The 22,919-nt window shown below is 47.2% G+C and overlaps 1 protein-coding gene across 10 annotated transcripts in view; it reads right to left on the bottom strand.

Moving 5' to 3' along the window:
• PTPRT (protein tyrosine phosphatase receptor type T) overlaps window positions 1–22,919 on the bottom strand; it is a 945,146-nt gene that overhangs the window by 146,304 nt on the left and 775,923 nt on the right. For 5 of the 10 annotated variants that reach the window (XM_033094902.1, XM_033094898.1, XM_033094899.1 and 2 more), the window contains exons 14-15: window positions 21,462–21,518; window positions 125–260 (exon numbers count right to left, since the gene is read on the bottom strand). In XM_033094902.1, the coding sequence (XP_032950793.1) occupies window positions 125–260; window positions 21,462–21,518 (193 nt within the window). The remainder of the gene's footprint in view (window positions 1–124; window positions 261–21,461; window positions 21,519–22,919) is intronic. The other 5 variants (XM_033094905.1, XM_033094901.1, XM_033094906.1 and 2 more) reach the window with 1 other exon arrangement.

The following is a 22,919-nucleotide window of genomic DNA, read 5'->3' as shown; positions in this document are numbered from 1 at the left end:
AGGACCTGCACAATCAGCAGGCGGTGCTTGCTTAGAAGGGATCAACAGAGCACGGCCTTGGCACGTGGCAGTGCTGGGGCCACCGGGGGTTGGCACAGTCTGCGGGGCAGCAACCCCGACTCACCTCCTTTTGATGCTGAGCATCACGCCCAGGAGAATGATGATGAACATGAGGAGGCCGGCGATCACTCCGGCCATCTTCACGGTGTTGTCCACCTGCTTCTCTGGCTCCACAGTGTTAGAATTCTGGGTGGAGGCGCCTGGGAGGGGAAGGAGAAGGACACAGATGTTGAGGAGGCTCACACACCTGACGAGATAATAATCACAGTGACAACAGCTGGTATTTATTGTTCATTATGTGCCAGGCACTGTGCGATGAGTATGACACACATTGTCCCCCTTAATCCTTCTGAGGATTACTCCCTGTGCGGTTGGCATTGCTATTGTATTCCTTTTTATTTTTATCTATTTATTTTTTTGCCTATGAAGAAATGGAGAGTCAGGGAAACTGAGGTGTCCAAGGTTACACAACGGCTGTGTTGGGACATTCTTATCTTCCGCTAAGATCAACGGCAGAATCTTATCCCTCATGCTGCTGTATCCCTAGGATCAAACTATGGAACTACAGTTAGATTCTTCGGGCCATGAAATTATTCCAAACCCTACGTTAGTCTTTCAGGTAAATGGTGAAAAAAAACCCCCAGCTTTATGCTGAGGCAATAACAATGAAAGCCACTGGATCTTTTAAATTACATGTACTGGGGTAACATTGGTTAATAGCATCACGTAAATCTCAGGTGTACAACCTGATAATATGACGTCTGTATATTCCATTGTGTGCTCACCACCTAAAGATAAGTCTCCTGTCACCATGTATTTGACCCCCCCCTTTTAAAAATAAAAACATAAAGTGTTTGTTTTGTACCTTATATGAAACAAATGTTGGGGTAGAAATTTCGTGTATTAAAGGGAAATTGCCTTGGGTTCAAAAAATGCTTATATCCAACTAACTCCATTTTTTGACTTTAATGCAGATGCTACATACTCTGCCAGATGCTAACATGTGGACTCAAATCCAGATAGAGGAAGGCAGGGAACTGGGCACTTACTAGATCCTCAGCCCCGTGCCAGGCCGTTTTATGGATCCATCTTGGTCAGGCCTCACACACATTCCAAAAAGTAGAAATGATTTTTCCCATTTTATAGATGAGAAAACCCAGGGAACTTGCTCAAGGCAAGATGGCTGATGAAGGGCAGGCCCAAGAGTCCATAGGTTTTTCTGACCTTAAGTCTAGACCTCAATAGTCAGAAACCTTGCATTCAACTTTCAAGTCCCCTGGTCCTTCAGTCCCCTGACCCAAAACAATGATGTTTGCTAATGTCATAAGGAAAAGTAAGCAGCCAAAGAATGCCTAAGCCTGCCTGTGCTGCAGTGTGCCAGGGATCAGAAGCAACTCCTCGTTCCAAACACCTGTGTGAATACTTCTGGAGCGTGGTCCAGCACCCGGAGTGAATCTCTCCTGCTGCTCTTCATATTCCCAATGGTTCCATGATTACGTGAGGCAGCTCAAAGCCAAAGAATCCTCTTCCTGACCCATTCCTACTTTTTTGCCACATTCTCAACAACCCATCCATCCTCAACGACCATACCTTCTCTGGTTGCCTGAGAATTGTTCTTGTGTCCCTGAGAATTCCTCCCTTTTCTCTAAATTCTAAGAACTCTCTGTAACGCTTCCCACATACCTCCGTGTACCATGCCATTCGCTAGTTGTTTTCCCATCTGTCTCCTCCAGGGGTCTGCAAGCTCCTCAGGTGTGAGGTTATGCCTCCTTTATCTTTGTTTCCTCATGTTAGCCCAGAGTCTGGCTCATAATAGGTGTTCCCTTCATGTTCGTGATGTTCAGTACTTCGCTGAAGGGATGGCATCACTGCCCACACACATTTGTTCTCTAGGAACCAAACTGAGTTTCTCCTTTTTCAGCCATGTGTTCACAGCACTCAGCTGAGTTGAAGGGGTGTGAATGCCCCTGAGCTATGATGCTGATTCCCCAAACTCACTGATGGTTAAGACCAGCCCTCCAGCACAGTGAAGCACCCCCTCTTCTCGCTTAAGAGAGTCTTTCCCAGACTCTCTTGTAACTAAGACGCGCTGGGTTTACTTAGTCAAGTCTCCCTGGTGAGGATGGCAAGTCTTCAAGAACAGGGAGTGTGTCCTACTCATCTCTCTAACGCCAGTCTCTAGCACAGGTCTCCTTTCTTGTAATTGTCGGTTAACAGATGATTATTGAATGACATAAAGGCAAGCGAACCACAGTTATTTGCTTCGTTCGTTAATTTGCTACTGAGCACCCATGGGCTGTCTGCCAAACTACGCTATCAGTGGGGTCAGAGGAGCCTTCTTTTGGAAGGACTCATGGATGAGGGATTTTATTCAGCTCCCCTCACCAGCTAAAGGCAAAAGCAGAGCATCAAATCCCAAGCCTGAGCAGGCGCTGCCTATCCATGGTCCAGAGAATTCCTGGAGGAGTTAGCTAACGGCCTCTTTGGCGGGGCTGGGCTCACATGCCAGAGTGGGGGCTGGTTCCAGGTAGCCCCGCATAGCTCTGCTGTCCCAGTTTGGAGACAAGATTTCTGAGGTATGTCTAGTCCACAAGACACGACATGGCCAAGTGTAAAGGAGGCTGAGCACCTCATAACGCTGTTTCCTTGATAATGTCAGTCTTTTTGTTTGGATTTGAAGGAAGTGTGACTCTGGAGCATTCACTGCTGTAGCTAAACTTTACTTATTGCCTACTATGAGGTCCTGTTCCTGAGACTGGGGTTGCAAAAGCAAAGGAGCCCTGGAAAGGATGCTAATAGCCCAGGAACACTGTTATTCGCCTGGTCTAATGAGATTCACAGTTGGTCCCTTCAATAAATAATCACAAGCACCCACTATGTGCCAGGCACTTGATACAACAGTGGTGAGCAACACAGGCACAGTTCTGGCCCTGAAAGAGCCTACAGGTAGTGGTGGGTGGGGCTCAGAAGATAGGAGTAACGAACCAAGAGTTAATAATAGCAAGCTTTCAACTCTATTAAGGGTCAGAACTAAGAGATGCATGACACTTGCAAAGTGCATAATAGGGAAATGAATAGCTTCTGGGAGGAAGTGGCCAGTGGGGTGAGCTCCAAAGGAGGACAGGCTATATAACCAAGTACAGAGCATAAGAGGAACACAGGGGAGCAGCAGAAAAAACAGCACTGGCTGAGTGATGGGGCAAGGAGCATGGTGCATTCAAGAAATGAAAGAAACATAGTGTAATGAGAAAACAAGGAGAGCATGATGAGTGAGAAGCTGGAGAGGGCAGCAGGGCCCCGTCCACACAGGACATTATAGGCCATGATTAGAGTTTGTGTTCTTTACCCCAAGAAACATAGAAAGCCATTTAATCGTTGTTCGTGGGGCAATGATGTGGTCAGATTTGTATTTCCAACTCATCATTCCAGCTTCATTGTGGAGCCAAAGTGGACTAGAGAGAGGAATTTTGCAGGTATGCGGGTGGGAGATGATAGTTGCTGGCTAGACTCGGCTAATAGAGGAGATAGAAAGATGCAATAGAAGAGATAATTACCTGAAACAGACATAAATAAAACCTGTTGATGGATTGGATGTGGGGAGTAAGGAAGAAAAAGCGACTGAGGATAATTGCAAGACTTTGGTTTTCATAGCAAGGTGGATGACGGAGCTGTTTCTGGGTTCAAGAAACAATTGAAAAAGAATAGTTTATAGGAAAAATGTGTATATTTGCGGAAATCGGAGCTGGAGAGAGACTCTAGAAAAGGAGGCACTTAATAATGCAGCTCTAACAAGAGATCTAAGCTGGAGGTAAAAATGTGTGAGCCAGATGCACGTAGATGGTACCTGAAGTATGGGGGTTGATGCAGTCACACGGGGAGAACGAAGAGTGGAAGGAGAAGCGGGCTTAGGCAGAGACTTGAGGGTCTGCAGTATTTAGTGAGTGAGCAGAGGAATCGGCCTGCATAAGAGACAGCGAAGGAGTGGCCAGAGAGGTAAGAAAAGATCCCAGGTGAGTAACGTGCCCTGAAGCCAAGAGAAGAGAGTGTTTGAAGAAGGAAGGAGTAATCCACTGTGTCAAATGCTGCTCCTAGAAGAGTATATGAAAACTGTCCCAAATAAATTCCAAGACATTTCCAAACAGAAGCACCTGCAGTGGTGACCATGAACCAAGGATGGGACATATTTGAGGGTCACAGAGGAGCATCAGAGAGGACATTCCGAGAGGCCCTCTGAAAGGCCACAGCCCAGCGGTTTAGACAAATTCAATGAGTTCAGCCAACTGGCATCAGAGCTGAAATCACAGACTCTATATAGTGAAGTTATTAGAAGCCATGCTTGGCTGGTCCAGCTAGACTCCAGATACAGGGACGTGACCATGCCCCGGGACATGGCAAATCCAATTTCTGCTTCAGCATCCTTTCAAGGGCATATTCTCTAGCTGCTGAGGATTTGTGCCTCTGTTCATAAAGGAAGTGTGTCAACAGTGTTCAAAAGGTGTTACAGGTACAGAGAAACGGCTCTGAACCAAAGGCCAGGCAGGATTCACATGTGGCTGCTCTACCTGAGGGGAACATAAGAGGGACAGAGACAGAGCATCAGCCAGTCCTGGTCTCGTTGTAGAGTCAGGAGGGTGTCCATGGGGATCACATCATAAGTGCTCAGCACAGCAGATGAAAACCTGTGATAGGAAGCACTTAGTTCGGGAAGCACGTAGGGGCTGGCGAATGATGGGGACTCCTAGCAATATGACCGGTCTTCTGAGGGAGGCACTGAGCTCCTCCTCAAACAGAAGCTCAATCACTACCACGTTTTTAAAATGTAGCTTAAATGTACTGATCCATTACTGGCTGCCATGTGATGTCCTAAGCACTTTTCATATATTAAGTCATTTAATCGTAAACCTGGACACAGTAGGTGCGAGTTTTATTTTCCCTTCTGTATAGATTAGGAAAAGTCACAAAAGGGTGACGTCAGTCTGTCCAAGGCCATATAACTAGTGAGTTTCAGAGCTGGGATTCTGTGTGCAGGGCTCACTCCCTTATCACTACAATGAACTGTCTTTAATGGAGTGATAGTCAAGGAAATGCCAGCGCTGGATCCCCATAGAAAGTTAGCCATCAGACTCACTGGCCTGATAGCCAAGGGGACTCTTCAGAGAGGCAGAACTAGAAACCGTTGCGTAACATGGTAGCTGCATTATTTCTGCCGTAAGCCCACCCTTTTCATGAGAGGCAACTTAGTATCAGGCCCCAGTCCCTAAAAAGCTGTGCCTCTGGCCCTGGCTCTGTGTCTTCTCTCTGCTAAGTAAGGACTGGGAGTCTGAGAACAGAGAGAAGAGGCGGGACTTGAATGTATCCTCTTCATCTCTGCTCTCCACTGGGAACCCACCTGAGACAAGTCCAAGGAAATCCGAATTGGCAACTAGACACCAGGTGGGAGATTTCTCCAACTGGAGTAGCTTCAAGGATCTCCTTGAGTCCGCTGTGTGTTGTAGTCATCAAAAACAATCTTGTGAACTGCGCTGACAGAGACTAGTGTCTCTGGCATGAAGCTGCACGCCCGACATTATACCCCAGCCAGCTGTGCCCTTTGAGCACTGAGCACCCCCAAAGGCTGAGCCAGTCCTCTCAAAGCAGCAGCTGCTGCCCCCGTCTTTGACTCTTTCCACAACAGCTTTTGTGGCATAGAACCTAGCCCTCTCCTAGCTGCAGCTCAGAGCCCATATCTGGCTTTCAGTGTACTACCTGTCCACTCTTACACGTGGGAACCGGGTACTCAAGGTATGATGGCTCTTGGTCTCTTGTAGTCCATCCTCTCTCAATAGTCACTCCGTACGTAAGACCCAGTCACCACGTTCTGTTCCCCTGCTGCCTCCTTCAATGCTACCAAACAACCGTTCCGCTTTATATTCCCTGAGGACTCCTGGGACCCAACAAAGGCAATACTGCTTGGCTCTACTCTGCATTAGTCACACCACTCTGATGAGGCTTGTCCAGCTGTGGACCCCACTCTCTGACAGGGACCTCCAGGATAAAGACAGGCCAAGAGCTTTGCCACTCAGAGTGTCCAGTGACCAGAAGCGCCAGCATCACCTGGAGAACTTATTACAAATGCAGAGTCTCAGGCCCCACCCTGGGTCTGCTGAATCATCATTTTAACAAGGTCTCTAGGTGATTCAAGAGTACGTTAAAATCTAGAGATCACTGACTTTAGAGGAGTAGAAGTCAGAATCAGGATTTTTCAGCTTAGAGAAGAGAAGATTCAGATGAGACTTAATTCTTGTCTTCGAAAAGTTGAAGGACCATTGTGAAAGATGGGGGTAGGTTTGGTCCCTTTAATTTCAAAGGTCAGAGCTTATGCCAATGGGTAGAAGTGACAGAGATAGATTTGGGGCCAACACAAGGATTTAATGCGAAAGTGCCATTCGGCTGAAGCACCGCCGAGCCCCTTTGCAATGCTGCATATGACACAGAGGGGAACATAGAGCAGTCTTGGTTCCCAAGTCCCCTCTCAGAGTTAGTTTTCCCTTTACCTGCCTACTCTCTCTCCACCTGGTCTCGCCTCCTGGGCTTCCAGGATGCTTCACCACGCCTTCGATATCTCACTTTCGTGGAATACAGACCTTTCTTCTCTGCTAATGACCCCACCCCCCCTCAGCCCAGCATCTCTTGATTTCTTTGATGCCCATGCTCTGGGTGAGGAAAAATCTCCCTATCATCCTTAGAGCTGTGGGACCCCCATGGGGTATATCCCCTCAACCCCCAAGTTACCCACAAAAGCAGGAAAATGTGTCACCAACAATGAAAGGTGCTGCCCGGGCACTCAGTGTGTTCCAGTGTAGTCTCAAGCAGAAGAGACCACATGACCTCTAATATCGCTTTTGCGGTTGAGATATTACGCTGTTACGAGATCAGTCAAGAGCAATGGGTTTCAAATCAGAAATACGTAAGCTTGCATTGGGGCTCCGTCGCTAACTCATTGTGTGACCTTGATCAAAGCAGGTGACCGCCATGTGATCTGATATCCTCATTTGTAAAATAGGGAGGAAATGCCAAGTTCGCAGGGATTTCTCTGAAGGTCAAATGTCATAGCAGAAGTGAAAAGGGCTTGATAAACCCTGAGGAACTGCTCATACATGTGGCATAAAAATGGCATGACCTTGGAACTGGTTCGACAGTGACAGCAGCGCTTTTGGGGTCTATAAACTGTGGGTGCTCAGTGGGCACTGGGGTGATACTTCCTTGCAACCTGCTGCCTGAGTTCATCCGATCCTTAGGATGAAGGCAGGCAGAGCCCCCAGAGCGATTCACTGAACTTTCCTTCTATAGGCAAGGCCTGTATCTGGCTTACATCTGGATAACTTAATGGCAGCAGTTACATAATTTGGCAACCAGGGATTAATGATTCATTTTCAAAGTGTTCTCGCTGGCGAGAGGCCCAATTCCATAGATTTACCTCAGAGAATTCCCCTGTAAAGACATGGACCAAAAATAGAAGTTGCAGATAACGAACATCTAATTGCAATTATAAAACCAGGTAAATCCCAGGGGATGCATAACCCATGCTGGTAATCACTGCTGATGGTAAGGAAAGCAAACCAGCTCTTGGGGACTCGATTCCTAAAAGCAGAAGTCTTTACAAGACACGAGTCACCTCTTAGTTATCCAAAGGCATATTATTCCCCAGTCTTACCACCGGGCAGTTCACCTCAGCCCAGCTACGTAATGTCTTCTTTTGTTGAAAAGTTTCTGTGCCTTTTCTCATGCGTTGCACGCATCCAGCGTCCAGTAGAGAGAACCTCTGAAATCCTGCCTCTGAGCGGCTCCCTCTATGGCAGTGAACGTTTTAAGCATTGCAGGCATCTCTGATTATGGAAGGGTTTGCCAAGAGAAGGCAACAGGGAAAACATGAGGAAGCTGGGCAACTTTCCGGCTCTTTTAAAGTCAGGTAGGCACCATATTTCTTCTTGATTTCACTGGAAGTGAATTCTCAGAATGGTAGGCTATTTTTAAGATGGAACTGAAGTCCAGATAGGAAAATAGTTGGTAGGTAAGCATCTGGATTCATTAGATTAAAGCCTCCAGACTTTACAAATTGCATCCCAAGGCATTAGCATTTGTAATTGTGATCATGAACTACTTTGGCAGTCTTTGAGGACTGAAATTGTAACGAACAGGAGGGGTACGAGAAGCCTGGGGAGAAACAAATGCTGTTGCTGACTTTTCTTTTTGTTTTTCTGATGGAAAAAGGTGGATTCCAGATATTTTACATGAATGTGATGTTGATACAGGAAGAAATATATAGACTGGATGATTAAATTCGATTTTTTTTTCTTCCATTACCATTTACTAACGAATGGAATAATCACCAGAAACCAGCACAGGCTCCTGATCAGTCGTCATCCAACCAGGAAAAGGGAAACTGCTCCAAACACTTAAACTGGAGCAAATTTACTAGAGAATTGGTACACAGGGGTCAGGAGAGGATGGTGAGGCAACCCAGAGCTTAACAACCAGAACGATTACCCAGCCCAACCAGAAAGATAAAGGGCAGTGGTGAGGACATAAGAGGCCAGAGGTCAGAGTCACCCAACAGATGCCAGACCCCCTAGAGAACTGGAGGCGTGGAGTGGCCAGAGGCCAGAAGGGGAAAGCCTTCTCCTTCCTCAATGCATGTCTCTTATTGGCCAAACCCAGATACCACTTGACATGGGGCCCAGGAAACACAGCCTGCAGTGGACACCTGCATAGCCCAGCACAGCAGGGGAAGAGACAAGGATGGATGTGAAGCCAAATGGCCCAGGGGCCAGCGTGGGCTTTCTATGAACAAGTGATGCTAGGTTCACCTTGTTGCCACTTTTGAGAGGTATCTGGATTTGTAAATCGGGAGGAATGTCCAGCACTGTGTCTTAAAATGAGCGAAGTGAAGGCCAAGATGGAGACATTGTGATGGCTTTCAGGACAGTCAGATGTTAAACTAGGCTCTCTCTAGAAGAGTCGGGATACCTGACCACATGTGAAACAGTAATATTATTAACAATAAAGAGTTAACATATATTGGCAGATCTGACTACAAGCCAGGCTGCCATGTTAAGCCCTTCTGAATGTCTCTGAATCCTCACTACAATGCTATGAAACAAGTTCTATAAGTATGCTCATTTCAGAGATGGGGAAACTGAGGCTCAGAGACATAAAGTAACCGTAGTAAATGGTAGAGATGGAATTTGAACACTGCCAGTCTGGCAGAGTTTATTCTCTTTAAACCACTCCTCTTTAAACCACCTCTCCAATAAACAGGGAGAGAGATTGTTCAGCAGAGAAATCTGGTTGTCTTTCCTCAAATATCTGGAAGAAAAAAGCAGACTAGTGTTTAAGCGGTCTAGACCCTGATCTTGACCGGTCAGATTAAGACATCTTTGTATTTATGCCTGTCCCTGCTCAGTTTGCCACCTGCTGTATCCCGCAGTTCCATTTTATACCCGCTTTCTTGAAGATTATCTCCCCTCATGTCCTCTCACCAGTATATGATATTCTAAGATCTGAGGAATTGATGAACATGTCATGTGAATCCTGTTATATGGGCCAAATTATACAGACTTTGCTCAAATGATATTTACACTTGACCTTTTAAACTTAAGTTCCCTCTTCCTTTTCACTTTCCTTGAATATCAACCACCATCTCCAAGCCTTTAATACATTACATTTCGTTTTACTATTAATCTCTGGGCTTTCTCTATAACACCTTTCTTGATATTTGGCAGCCAAAGCATCCCATATAATTCCATAGGGAGACAAGTCTTGCTGAAGTTTAGGCAACTCTTTTCTGCTTTATTTCCAATATTCTTTCTTTGATCTCACGATGAGTAATTTTTTTTAAATTGTTGGCTACCTCCCCCACAGCTCAGAAGATGCCCCCATCACTAGATCTGGTTGATAATGCAGTATGTGAGAAGGATTATTCCATCATTCTTCTAAGTGACATCACCTAGGATATTTCTCAAGTAATAAATAAATTGCCTCAATTCATCATATGACAGTAATTGCTTTTAGTCAAGATTTAACTTAGAGTCAATGTCAAGTAGCTGGAAACCACTACAGAGCCACAAGTTTTTCAAAGATAGCTCTACCCTTGCTGTGGAAAACCATTTAAGAAGTACTGAGTTAAGTGTAAAGAAGATACAGATTTATAATATCCCAGATTCCCTCAATATTACTTAGCCAGCCCTAAGAGGCTGGAATAGGCTTCATCACAGACTATGCAACCAAAACTGCTAAATATTGCTGACAGAGGTTGCCCTCTTTTTCAGCCTTAAATGGAGGTTAGTGCCCCATAAGATAGGAATAGCTTAATTGATTGTTTGAAAGCACTCCAGCCACTCAAATAAATTGTTCCTCAAATGCTGATTCTGCGTAGTCCCATGCATCTCCTGAAGCTGTGTTTCCAGGTGGACCTTGTTTAGCACAGCAAACGCTCTGTGTAGGTCAAGTTCTCATTCAGTTGTGTTACCCACAGCAGAAAAGATGACTATATAAGAGCCTGAGGGTGAATCGCTTCCGGGTGCAAGAAAACTCCTTTATTCTAAAAAATCGTAATGCGTTTGGAATTTAGCAAAACAGACTTATTTAAGAGTCGTCGTGACCGATTCATGCCAGGCACTGTCATTGTTGACACATCCCTCGGAAAGCATGTCCTTTCAAGGGCTGCATCAGTGGTGGGCTGAGAATCCCTGTATATTTTCCCAGCGTCTCAACTGCTTCCTCTGTGTCCAGGGAAGACCTTTAGCATGAGTACCAGGACCCTAATCGGTGACCGCGCTAGACTGTATGCTATGGCTACAGCTGGGTGTGACACTGCCTAAGAAACCAGAGGTGGGTGCACTTGGTAGACTGGTTTAGGTGTCAGGCCACAGTTAAGGTTGGAGACCAGGGCATGACAGGGGGAGGGGTCGAATTGGAAGGAGGGATCAGCAGCCAGCCGGTGGCTGGAATTTGGGAATGTCCTCTTGGTCACTCCGCACCCACGGTGGGGGTCGACCTATGCCTAGAGCTGTGCTTGGACTTTGGCCAGAAGTAAAATTTAGCCCATGGCCATAGAACCGAACAAAGCTAAGTGATCTTGAAATGGACTAGACCCAGTACCTTGGCCTCATTGGCACCAACTCAACCCTTGGCCTCAGAGGACAAGTCCTGGACGTTGCCTCATGTGAGTGACGCTGGGATGATAGTGACGATGGAGGATACTGCAGCTGTGGGTTGTGAGGTAATTAAGAAGCACACTTGCTGTCTGGGAGCTCACTACATAGTGGGAAGGAGAAGTGTGCAAGCTGGCAATCAAAGCCCAGCACAACGGCTGCTACTACACAGGTGGGTACAGAGAAGGGCATGCATGACTCTGCTTAGGCAAAACTAGGCTACACACTTGATTTCCTCATGTCATCCGTGGTGTGGGACACACTCAGGGCATCCCTGAGACTGGCCAGTGGCCTCCTCCCATTGCTCCTCCCCTGGCTCCATGGAGTCCAGACCAGACGGCCTGCTGATGAGGATGAAGAGGCTAAGTCAGCTCAGTGCCAGCAGGACTGGCTCCTTGCTTCCAGAAATCTGTGTGTTGAGCCAGGAGCCCAGGGAACTGAAAGCTGCTTAACTGCGGCGGAGAGGAGCACCCACGGCCTGCGTTGGGGATTAAGGGTTTAGTCTGAAGAGCAGATGTAAGAGAGGAGAACACACACTCTTTTGGAAGCCCTGCGGCAGTGATAGTAGGCCCTTTAGACTTTCTCAGGCAGCCAGTATGACAGAATGCACGGCTGCCCTGAGCAGACTATCATTCTCTCTGGGGTGTCACAGCAGTCCTGGGGCAGCGGTGGAACTGGCGACACCTTCTCAGGCGTAGTCAGTGTAGAGACGAGCACGAAAGCCGACCAGGGGTGGTCTACAGGTCAAACAATGCCAGAACTCTGAGAACATGTTGCGCCAGCCCAGTTGGTGAGCCAGAGGCCAAGGCCAGGGCGTGACCAGCAGCAGAGGCCAAGACTAATCCAAGGCAGGAAGCAGAACCAAAAAGGGGAGCGTCAGAGCCGTAGAGTGGAGACCAGTCCTGAGCCAAACGTAGGATCCGGCCAACAAGGAGACCCCACGGGGAGGCAAGGTGGTCCAAAAAGCTCCTCTGAGACGGTAGCACTTGGCCTTGGTCTCCTTGAGGTCTGTGCACCGACAGGCACAGCTCTTGAGGGTGGACTCCTGTCCGTTACCCAGTGCTCAGGATTGGTGCATTTCCGAGTGTATCAGTTTCCTCGTTGAAGCAAATTACCACAAACTGGGTGGCTTAAAGCAACTGAAATTTGGAGACTGGGGGTCCGAAATTAAGGTGTCAGCAGGGTCAGGCATCCTCTGAGGCTGGGCAGAATCCTTCCTCACCTTTCCCTAGCTGCTGGTGTTTGCTGGCAATCCTTGGTGTTCTTTGGCTTATAGATGGATCATTCCAGTCTCTGCCTTCCCATGATGTTTTCCTCTCCTTGTAAGGGCAACAACCATATTGGATTACAGTCCACCCTCATGACTTCATCTTAACTAATGACATCTGCAAGGACCTTCTCTCTAAAGAAGGTCACGTTCAGTCCATAGGAACTGGGGGTTAGGACTTGAACCTATCCCTTGCTGGAGACACCATTCAACCCATCATACCAGCTTAAGCCGGGTCACGGTCTAAACAGCCTGAGAATGGGCTGCACATGGGAGGGAGGTTACGGAAAATCAAATGCTAATAGGGGTCGGGGCCAAATGGAGAGCACACTGGAAGAGGGATGGGACACTCAGCCTGGTCCCAGGCTGAGCGGAACAGGCTTCTAGAAGGACAGCGTGTCCTGGCTTTATTTGTCTGAACAGAGCAGCAGGGTGCACAGGGGCCGAGGTGTCCCTAAGGCTCTTACTAAGAAACATAATTCAATTCTTTCCAAACAACTCGAGCCAAACTGATACCCTAAGGGGTGACGGCATTACCTGACTCAATGGGGCAAAAGCGGGAGGAGAGGCAAAGATTGGCCCAGCTGGGGCAGCTTTGTCCAGATCTTGCCTCTGAAACATGCAGTTTGCAGCAAGCATGAGCACGCCTGGAAAGGAGAGAAGGTACATGGGAGGGAGGGAGAAATGTATAGCAAGGCTAAGTGGAAGCATGAGCGGGATCAGAGGGAACAGCCAGTAAATATACGACACGAAATTCAGATTAGTGCAACGAAACTGAGCGAGGATAATACAACCAGCAGCGGGAGCGGCAATGGATTGCTGAGACGCCAGCCAAATCCACCACAAACACGTTTTCTTGTTTCTAGCCTTTGCCCCTTGGCTTTTGGAAGCAGAGCCATTGAATAGATGTGTTCTACACTAAAAGCTGATCTATCCCCCTCCCGAAAGGGTGGATGGAAAAGCAGCTCTGCTGCAAGCCAGAGATGATAGAAGCAAAAACTAAGATCTAGAGAGCTTGAAGCATCTGTTCTTGCTACACTGTCACACCCAGAGTGTGGGAGAGATCTTCCCTGTGATGCTCCCAGCCTGACCTCTCCTGGGCCAGCACCATGCGAGCCCCGGCTGGGCGCTGGGCTCAGCAAGGCTGAACCAGCAGATGTGGGGGACCCCATTCAAAGGCCTCAGAGAATCAGTCTCTAGGAAGCGTGGCAGGTGGCGCTGCATGGAATTCAATACTGAATTGAAGACCAGGGCTCAGGCACTCACAGTCAGCTTAACAAAACAGTAGAAGGTGAGCCTCTGAGGTGCAGGAACCATCACGGGGTGGAGGCAGAGCAGACCAGGCTGGGCATCTGCTCTGTCACTCTTAGCCATCCCCTCATTTACTAGTCTGCTCCTGCGCAGAACCAGGCGAATGACCACTGTCGGTATGCTGGGCTCCGGGTAAGAGGAGGTGACAGAAACCAAACAGCTCCGAGATAATGTGCTTATGATGTGAATGTGTGCCGGGTGGCGGGTCCTCTGTGCCTACTGGCCCGGCCAGTTAATTGTCTCCTGTAGGTGCAGCACGAGACAATGGGGCTGTGGGAAGGCTTTGCAGAGCTGACACTGTCTGAACTTGATCCTAGAGGATGAGTAGACCGTGGAGGGACAGCATCCAGCAAAAGGAGGTGCATGTGGGAAGGCAGGTCCCCCTCACATAATTGGTGTGAGTGTGACACAGGACACCAAGGAGGAAATAAAGTTGGGGATCTGGAGAAGGAACAGCGGCTGGAGAGTGAAGAGCCTTTGATTCAGCCTAAGTATCCCAAAGCACAAGGGGAGCCTTGGGAGCATTTTAACCAAGATCAGACTTAATTTTGGATAATCACTCTGGTTTCAGTGAAGTATACGCTGGAAGGAGACTGGTGTGACAATAGGGAGAGCCGTCTGGAAACTGTCACACTTATCTGAGCAGGACTCTATGAATCTCAAACATGAGTAGCAGCAGTGAGAAACAAGGGAGAGACTCAAGGAAGATTCCGAAGGTAATATTGGTCCAATTAATGGCTAAGTGGACATTGAAGATGGGAAGCGAGACAGGTCAAGGATGACATTGGGTTCCCGAATCTGAGTTGAATGGCAAGGAGAAGAGTTTCTCCTTGGTCTAAGGAGAACAACCCAAGAGAGCAAAAGGTGTAGTGAGCGCCTCAGCTATATATGCTCCTTGCCTAGATGCTTGTTCCGTAGGAAGCATGAACATTCACCTGCTACTGGAGAACTCCCACAGGGGATGTGGCACCCCAGAAGGATGCCTTTCCCTCCTGCAGTAAGTCTATTGATTCAGTCAGGAGACGGCTAACAGAAACTGGCAGCCAGAACGATGAACCCGTAGGCTTGTGTCTCTCAAGCTGTGGACCCCTATTGTAAGACGATTGACAAAGCGGCATTCTGCACACTTGACTTGAGTACTAGCCTCCTTCCTTGCTCCGTCTGCAGCCAGGTGAGAAGCTAAACGGAAGACATAGGAGGTCCTCTGCAGTGACCACCTGGCTGCCTTTCTGTCCTAAACTGCAGGCACAGCCCTAACCTTGGCTCTGAGACCAACAAAGGTGTTGGTCAAGGGGCCCTGGAGGATGCCAAGGGACCTTAGCACGTGTTGTCTCAGCTCTCCATCCTGCTCTTGCCATTATAGCAGCTGGGGTTGCCATGCTGCTGTGGCCTGCCTCCTACTTTGTATCCCCATTCTCTAATGAACCCTGGTTGTGAATTCTGCTTGGCATTTTTCCAGGCCTGAGGCCTTGCTGGTTTCTTATCTCTTGCCCCCATCTCCCATGTTTCTCAGGAACCATGGTTCTGGCCCAGCCACCTGCCTGAATCTCACCACTGGCTAGCTTGCCCGCCTGCCTCCTCTGTGGACCTCAGTTTCTTCATCTGTAAAACGGGTGTAGGACAATAACGATGACAGCACAAGACTAAGTACCGAAAGTGTACTACCTCACTCACTTATTCCTCTTAACCATTATTCGCATCTTCATTTTGCCACCAAGGAAATGGGGCAATTTACGTAATCTCTCTGTGACTCAAAGTCCCATAGCTAGTATAGTATGTGGCTTTGATGCCCAGTCCTGAACCACTGTACCGTGGCATTTCTCAGTTCTTGGCACATAATAGGTGCTCACGAATGTTGGCCATGGGACTAAGGGCATGGCAGGTAAGTGTAGAGACTGGCCAGAGAGACCTGGATTCAAATCCTGAGCTCATTAATTCTGAGATGTGTGATTTTCAATCATTGGAGCCTTAATTTCCTCATCTGTAAAAATTAGAATGATAATGGCCTCCGATGTTATAGAGTTGTTGAGAAGTTTCAGTGCAATAATGTCAAACCCTTAGCACATTCCATGTGATGCAGGAAGTATGTAATGCGTATGTGATGTTTTATTGTTCTTTTCATCATCTTGGTGGACATCCCTGGTGACTGCAGCCAGCCAGCCAGGCTGTGCTCTCCTTGCAGATCTTCCCTCTCTCTCCAAAAAGCATAGTCCCTGCATAGTGGGTTTAAGTCTTTTCCAGGGACTTTTATCTTATCCTTCTGCCTCCAGTTCCTGTTCTCCAACCCTCCATCCACCCTTGCCAGGGGGTGTGACCTCCCTGGGAGAGTTGCTGAGACCCCAGGGTGTCCAAGCCTGCAGGGCCAGCGGCACCCTGTGGGCCCTCTGGCGGCTGCCCTGCTGCTTCCCCATCCACTTTGGGCTGCACAGCCTTCTCCCAATGGCTCAAACTCTTTCTACGTGGTTCCAGGATTTATAAGACATCTCTGGGAAAGTTGCTTTAGAGGCAGTTAATTGCAAAGACATCTCAGAGAGTATATTATGGCCTGAATCCTGTCCCTGACTTAAAACATTGCCAGGAAAATAACAATACAGAATTTTAACATGAAATGCACAGGACAGAAAGGAACAACAGAGGGGAGTTGTATCTGACACCCAGGAGCCATGCTAGAAATACATCCATTTTCTCTGATGGCCCTTGCCACGATCGAGCCTGGCAATGCAAGGACTTGTCCGTATTATTTCATAGAGGAGGAAACGGAGGCTCAGAAAGACTGATTAATTTGCCCAAGTGTCCCAGTTTTAAAGTATAGAGTTTGGGCTCCACCAATTCTGGACACTAGGCGTGACCAAGACAGTGATGCCCCACAGGTCCAGGCCAGAGCAGGGCTGGCTGGCTGTGCATCCACTGGAGACAGACCACTGCTAGCCTCCTATTGGGCCCAGCATCCCAGATCGCCCCCTGGAGGACTGGCTGAGTTACTGCAGGGGGCAGAGAAGCGGCGCTCTCTCTGTGGTGGTGGGTCTGGGGTTGGACAGAGTCCTTCAGGTGAAATGTTAAATAACTAGTCATTTGTCCTCTGCAGTCTCAAGTCAACCCACTATAGAAAAACACCCAACCCTGGCCATAAGTGGTTTCACCTTATTTTTTCAATGGAAGCATCCCTGGCCTGGACCCACTAGATGCTAGTAACCCCTCACACCCGCTTGTGACAACAAAATACATTTCCAGATATTGTCAAATGTCCCGTGGGAGCAGAGACAAAAGGGAACAAAGGGAACGAGACATTTACTGAGTCTCTACTCTGTGCATGTACACTTCTGTTCACTAATTAGGCACAGAGATGGGCAAGACATTTTTTTTTTTTCACCTCTGATCTGCACTAAGCCACACTTAGTTCCTGAGAGGCTGAAATGTGTGACTGAGGAGCTGAATTTTAAAGTTTATTTGATTTCAACTAATGTAAATTTAAAAACTGAAGCCGTGTAAAGTATGTTTACTTGATAAACACAGTGTTTATCTTTTGAGGATTATATTTCATTGTAACTGTTTAAAATTTAGCATGTGAATTGAGAAGTGCTGTACATGGAAAAGTCATACCAGATTTCAAAAACTTAGTGCAAAAAGAGAGTGTAAAATATCTTTCATTAGTAATTTGAAAAAAGTGATTACATGCTATAATGATAGTATCTTATATACATTGGGTTAAATAAAATATATTACAATTAATCTCACCTGTTACTTTTTACTTTTTGAATGTGACTCAAAAAATTTAAAATGACATACACAGCTGAAATTCTATTGCTACTGAACAGGAGTTGTAGATGGATGCACGCAAAACTTCCAGAACAGTGCAGCTCTGGTTTTCAAGAATGGGTGCTTTTGTCCCGCAGGGGACATTTGGACATGTCTGGAGATATATTTGGTTGTGTCAATTGGGGGATGAAGCACTTCTGGCATCTAATAGGTAGAGGCTAGGGACGCTGCTAAGCATCCTACAAGGTACAGGACAGCCCTTCCCCCCGCCCCCAAGAATTAGCTGTCCCCAAATGTCACTAGAGCTGAGGTTGAGAAACCAGGCCCTAGGGCATGAATTTCTTGAAGGACAGGTCAGTAAGTCAGAGATCTGAAGAGCTAGTTGGAGGTTAGCTGAACAAAGAAGTTAAAGCTGTTATCACACTGAGTTCTCACGGCTACCTGCGGCTCTGGGTATTATCATCCCACTTCCCCAGATGAAGAGAGAGAAGCCAAGAGACATAACGTGACCAGGATCAACAGGCCAGAAAGGGGCAGAGCTGAGAGTGGCACTCAGCCTCAACTCACTCCGAATGTCAGCCTGTCCCTGCTCTATAACGTGGTTCTACCGTTCTCCGAGTTGGGGCTGATACGAAAAGAGGCTGCTCGCGCTTACAGTCTAATATCGCCATCCCTCAGATCTGGGCAGTTATAATTTACGCCAGCCATTATGGCCACCAGGGGATGAGTGTTAACAAAACACACTCGGAAAGGGACGGCCTGCTCCAAGAGAAACACTCGCAGGCACCTCACCCATCAAACGAGGCTGAGGAACGTGCGGAAATAAATGGGACACAGTGAAATAAACCTGTCAGGGGAGGAACATTCAGACGCCTTAGAAGGCAAGACGTAAGATCAAATGTGCCTGATATGGGATTGGCTCTATTTAAAGAAAATGTTATCCGGCTGCTCCACTTGAATGGAGCCCAGAGAACAACGGCCCAGCAGGAAGACTCCGGGAGAAGCAATGCTTCTCAATAAATTGGGTGTGAGCACAATGGTGGAGTCACTTCCCTGCCACTGTCACCATGCACCCCTCTGCAACTCCTGTGTCCCTTGGGGTGAGGAAGAGACTGGTGGTCCTGTGATAGTGTGAGGTAGGGGGCTGGCATTTGGTGAAGGCCTACTATGTGCTGCTACTGAGCAGGACACTCTAGGGTCACCTACCCAATGTAATCTTTTTATTCCCCCTTGACTATTTGAGAGTAAGTTGGTGATATGATGCACCATCAACTCTGAGTACCTAATGCATCCTTCAATATGACTCTGAAGTAAGTGTGAAAACTAGTTGGGAAGGTGAAATAAGGCCATGCAACTTGCTTAAGGTCCTATAACTAGGGAGTGACTAACATGACATTCCTGAGGTGTAGGTATGTGACACATTGGGTTATGGGGATCGATGGCAGGGACAAAACTTGTCTGTAGTGAATACCGTTGGGGCTGTGCCCAGATCTCCTTTACTGGGCTGATGCACCTACTCTCCAGCTGCTGTGGGTGCTGGCTGCTATCAGCTCACAGGTACCTCTTTTCCCGCAGAAGTGCCATCAGGCAGAGGGGAGTCGCCTTTCCAGGAAGGTATGTACTCCCATGGCAGCCTATAGCCAATAACTAACTAACACAGTGGCACAAATGCTAGCCCCCTTGCCTCTGAGGGGGAACAACTCTGCCATATGAGGTGTGATAAAAAGAAGTACAGTGAATGCTGTTGCAGAGTACCATCCAATGAAAAGGCAGGGATCTTCAATATGGAAAGCGGTGTGTCCAACCTTAGTAACAGTGTGTGACAAGTTTCCACTTGTTCAGTGCAGTCAGTGGGTGTGAGCTACGGTTGAGAGCAGGTGTGTTTTAAAGTGTGCCGTAAATGATCATCTATGCTCTGTGTCACTTCTGGTATACGACAATTTCTGTCAAACAAAAACATTATGGTGTGTCCTCATCCACCGTATTCACCAGATCTGGTACCATGCGACTTCTGGCTCTTCCCCAAAGTCAAAATGATTCAGGACATGGAAGCCGCCACAACAGAGTAACTAAAGACACTCACGAAAGAGGACTTCCAGACCGGCTTCAGAAAGTGGCAAGAATGATGGGATAAGTGTGTTCGAAATGAGGAGTAGTTTGAGGGGGATTAATGGTAATGTGCCTTTTACTGTAATAATTTTTTTTATTTACACATTCACTGTACTGTTTGATCACATCTCATATAATCCATACTCCAGAGGCCCCTGTGGGCTCAGCTGACACAGGTCTCCACATCCTCCTTCAGATTCCTCCGCTGCCTTATTCTGCTCCCCTCACTGTCTTCCTTCTGAGAATACGCCTCAACGAAAAATTCACACAAGAGTCCCCATCTCAGACGGTATGTCCAGGGAAGCCAGCCTAAGACATTCACTCACAGCAATGCTGTGGGAAAGGGGGTGGACAGAAGTGGACTGTGAGGGTATCAGACGGCTGGACTCATGCCATCCCTGCCTGAGGCAAACCCTTTCTCGTCATAATAAACTGACCAGCCAAGGAGTGGTAGAGAGCAGGACATTGTCTAAGCAACAACTTTGAGAGAGGTGACAGCCAAATATTTGAAATCTCCAAGTTACTTCCCACTGACCAGAAAGGGCCCCTCCAGTAGAGAATTCTAGGTCAGCAGGGTCTCTTTTGTCTCAAGGGGTCCTTGATGGGCTTCAATCTCTGCCACAGATGGGCTCTGAATCCCATTCTTTGAAGAGTGTCAGATGTTTACCCTGTTTCCTCAAAAATAAGACCTAGCCGGCCCATCAGCTCTAATGCGTCTTTTGGAGGAAAAATTAATATGAGACCCAGCATTATATTATATTATATTATATTATATTATATTATATTATATTATATTATATTATATTATATTATATTATATTATATTATATACCTGGTCTTATAGTAAAATAAGACTGGATCTTATATTAATTTTTGCTCCAAATGACGAATTAGAGTTGATGGTCTGGCTAGGTCTTATTTTCGGGGAAACACGGTATGTGAAATGAGATTAAACTACAAGGTATTTGAGAGAAGTGGCTGGTAGTTTCTTCAAAGAGATACCCACTCTAGACTGGGCACTCCCATACCAGCCTTTTTTATGTCCTTTACCTTGTTTTGTCTCAGAATACAACTCCAGAAGACTCTGCATGTGCAGAGTATATAAGCAAATGGTAAGGGATAGCTATTATTATTCCTACTTAAGAGATAAGAGAAGCAGGGATCATCACATTTGAAGGACTTGTCCGGGACTAATGGTAGACCTCGGATCATAGCTGGATTTACTCATTTTTTTAAGCACAGACTTTCTAGGTCAACTTTTTCCCCAACCTTAGATCACAGCTCAGTTGTAACTTGTCCTGGGAAGCACTTGTTTAGTTCCAGGTGTGTTTGTTTATTTTGAACTCCACACACCTCTCCTTTGTAGCACCACTCACAGTGGCAGTTGTACATTTATTTGTGTAGTTTTTTGACTAATGGCTCTTTTCCCTCCCAGAAAGCATAGCAACATGTCTTCTTTGGCTCATCATTGTATCCCTCAGAACAGTGCCTGGCACATAGTAGGTACTCTGTAAGCATTAGTAAAATGGATGACTGGATAGATGAATGGATGGCGGGATGGCTGGGTGAATGTATAGGTGGGTGGGTGGATGGATGGATGAATGGATGGATGGATGGATGGATGGATGGATGGATGGATGGATAGCTGGATGGGTGGGTGGGGTAGAGGGGCTGCCAGTTCCTCTATGGTGCACCTGGCCTGGAGGACCTGCTGAGCGCAGGTCACTCTCACTCCCCTCCCACCCGCCCTGGGCTCTGGTGATCACCTGTGGTGAGGAAGCAGAGTGGAGTCCCCAGGGTCACCTGGGCGCTGCCCATTGGTGCTGACCACAAGGAAGCCAGTCCCCAGGCAGCATGCAGAAGAGAAGGAGAGAAAGAAACACACATGAAAACGTGCGGTATGGTGAACAAAACTGCAATTCTTGTGGCTCTGAAGAGCTCACGCTAAACAGCAAAAGAACATAATGTTCGAACAAAACAGGGCCTGAAACAGATTTCTAAAAATGAAACAAAGAGTCACCCTTTATCAAGCACCCACGACATGCCAGGTACTCTGCCAGGTACCTCACGTACAATGTTTCTAAGTCACACAATAACCCAGAAAGGTCAGTATTATTATAAATGAACCATCATCTTTCCACCCAAACGTCTTCCCTACCACATTTTCCTTTTTTGGTAACCAGTGCCTACCACCCAAGCAGCGGCTCAGGTTAGAAACCTGGAGTCATTCTTTTTTACTGAACTCGCACTTCTAATCACTCAGCATGCCATATCAGTTCCACTCCAGAAAAACCCGTGTAGCGTCCCCATTCTCTCCAGTTTCATTTCCATTTAGTTCAAGCAACCGTCATGTTGCCCTTGGATGATTGAAACAGCCCCCAGCTGGTCTTCCCGCCTCCAGTCTTGCTCCCCTTAAACCTACTCTCCACCTTTCAGCTGAATTGCGTGAGTGGCCCCGTTGTTCTCAATCTAAACGTCAAACCCCTTGACCCAGCTCACAGGCCCTCGAGGATGAGCCTTCTGCCTGCTCCTTCATCTTCTCTTCACCCCCACAGCCACGCTGGGTTGTTCCCCAGGCACAATAGACTCCTTTTCATCATCAACAGTCCCCCTCCCTTCTTGTCTGCAGGCCTGACCTAGACTTGTCCCTTTGTGTGGAACACCCCCCACCCCCGCCCCCGTGCCTGCATCTTTACCAGGCCAACAACTGACTGCTCACTCTTCAGATGTCAGCTTAGAACACCTTCTCTCTAGGGAGTCTTTAGTGTCTCACCATGTGAGGGACAGATGGCCCTTGTCTGTCTTCCCATAACACCCCTCTCACAGAAATAAATAACCTCACCATATTACACGTTTCTGCCTGCCCCTCAATTCTGTAATCTTGAAGGCAGACTAGAGTCTCATTTCCTAGTGTGCCGCTGTGGTCTTGTACGTTGTAGGTACTCAGTGAATATTTGTTGAAGAAATGAATGAACAAATGAAGAAGTGATGAGTTAGAGAATTCACATGACTTACTCAAGGTCATTGAACTAGTAAGTGGCAGAGGCAGGATTCAAACCCTGCCTCTGCCCGTTTGGTTTGTCTGAATAATATTCCTGCCTTTTCAAACCCACCACTTCCCTCTCTAAAGAAAATGATACAGAGGGCGGGAAGGTGTCCTATGCTGGTAAAAGACTGCTTGTTTCTCTAATGATTCATCAACCAAACTGCATAAAGTTCTTCTG

This window comes from Rhinolophus ferrumequinum, chromosome 23 (genome assembly GCF_004115265.2).
Source record: "Rhinolophus ferrumequinum isolate MPI-CBG mRhiFer1 chromosome 23, mRhiFer1_v1.p, whole genome shotgun sequence".
NCBI lineage: Eukaryota > Metazoa > Chordata > Mammalia > Chiroptera > Rhinolophidae > Rhinolophus > Rhinolophus ferrumequinum.
Note: the sequence above shows the minus strand (reverse complement) of the source record. Positions and strands in the feature narration are given on the sequence as shown.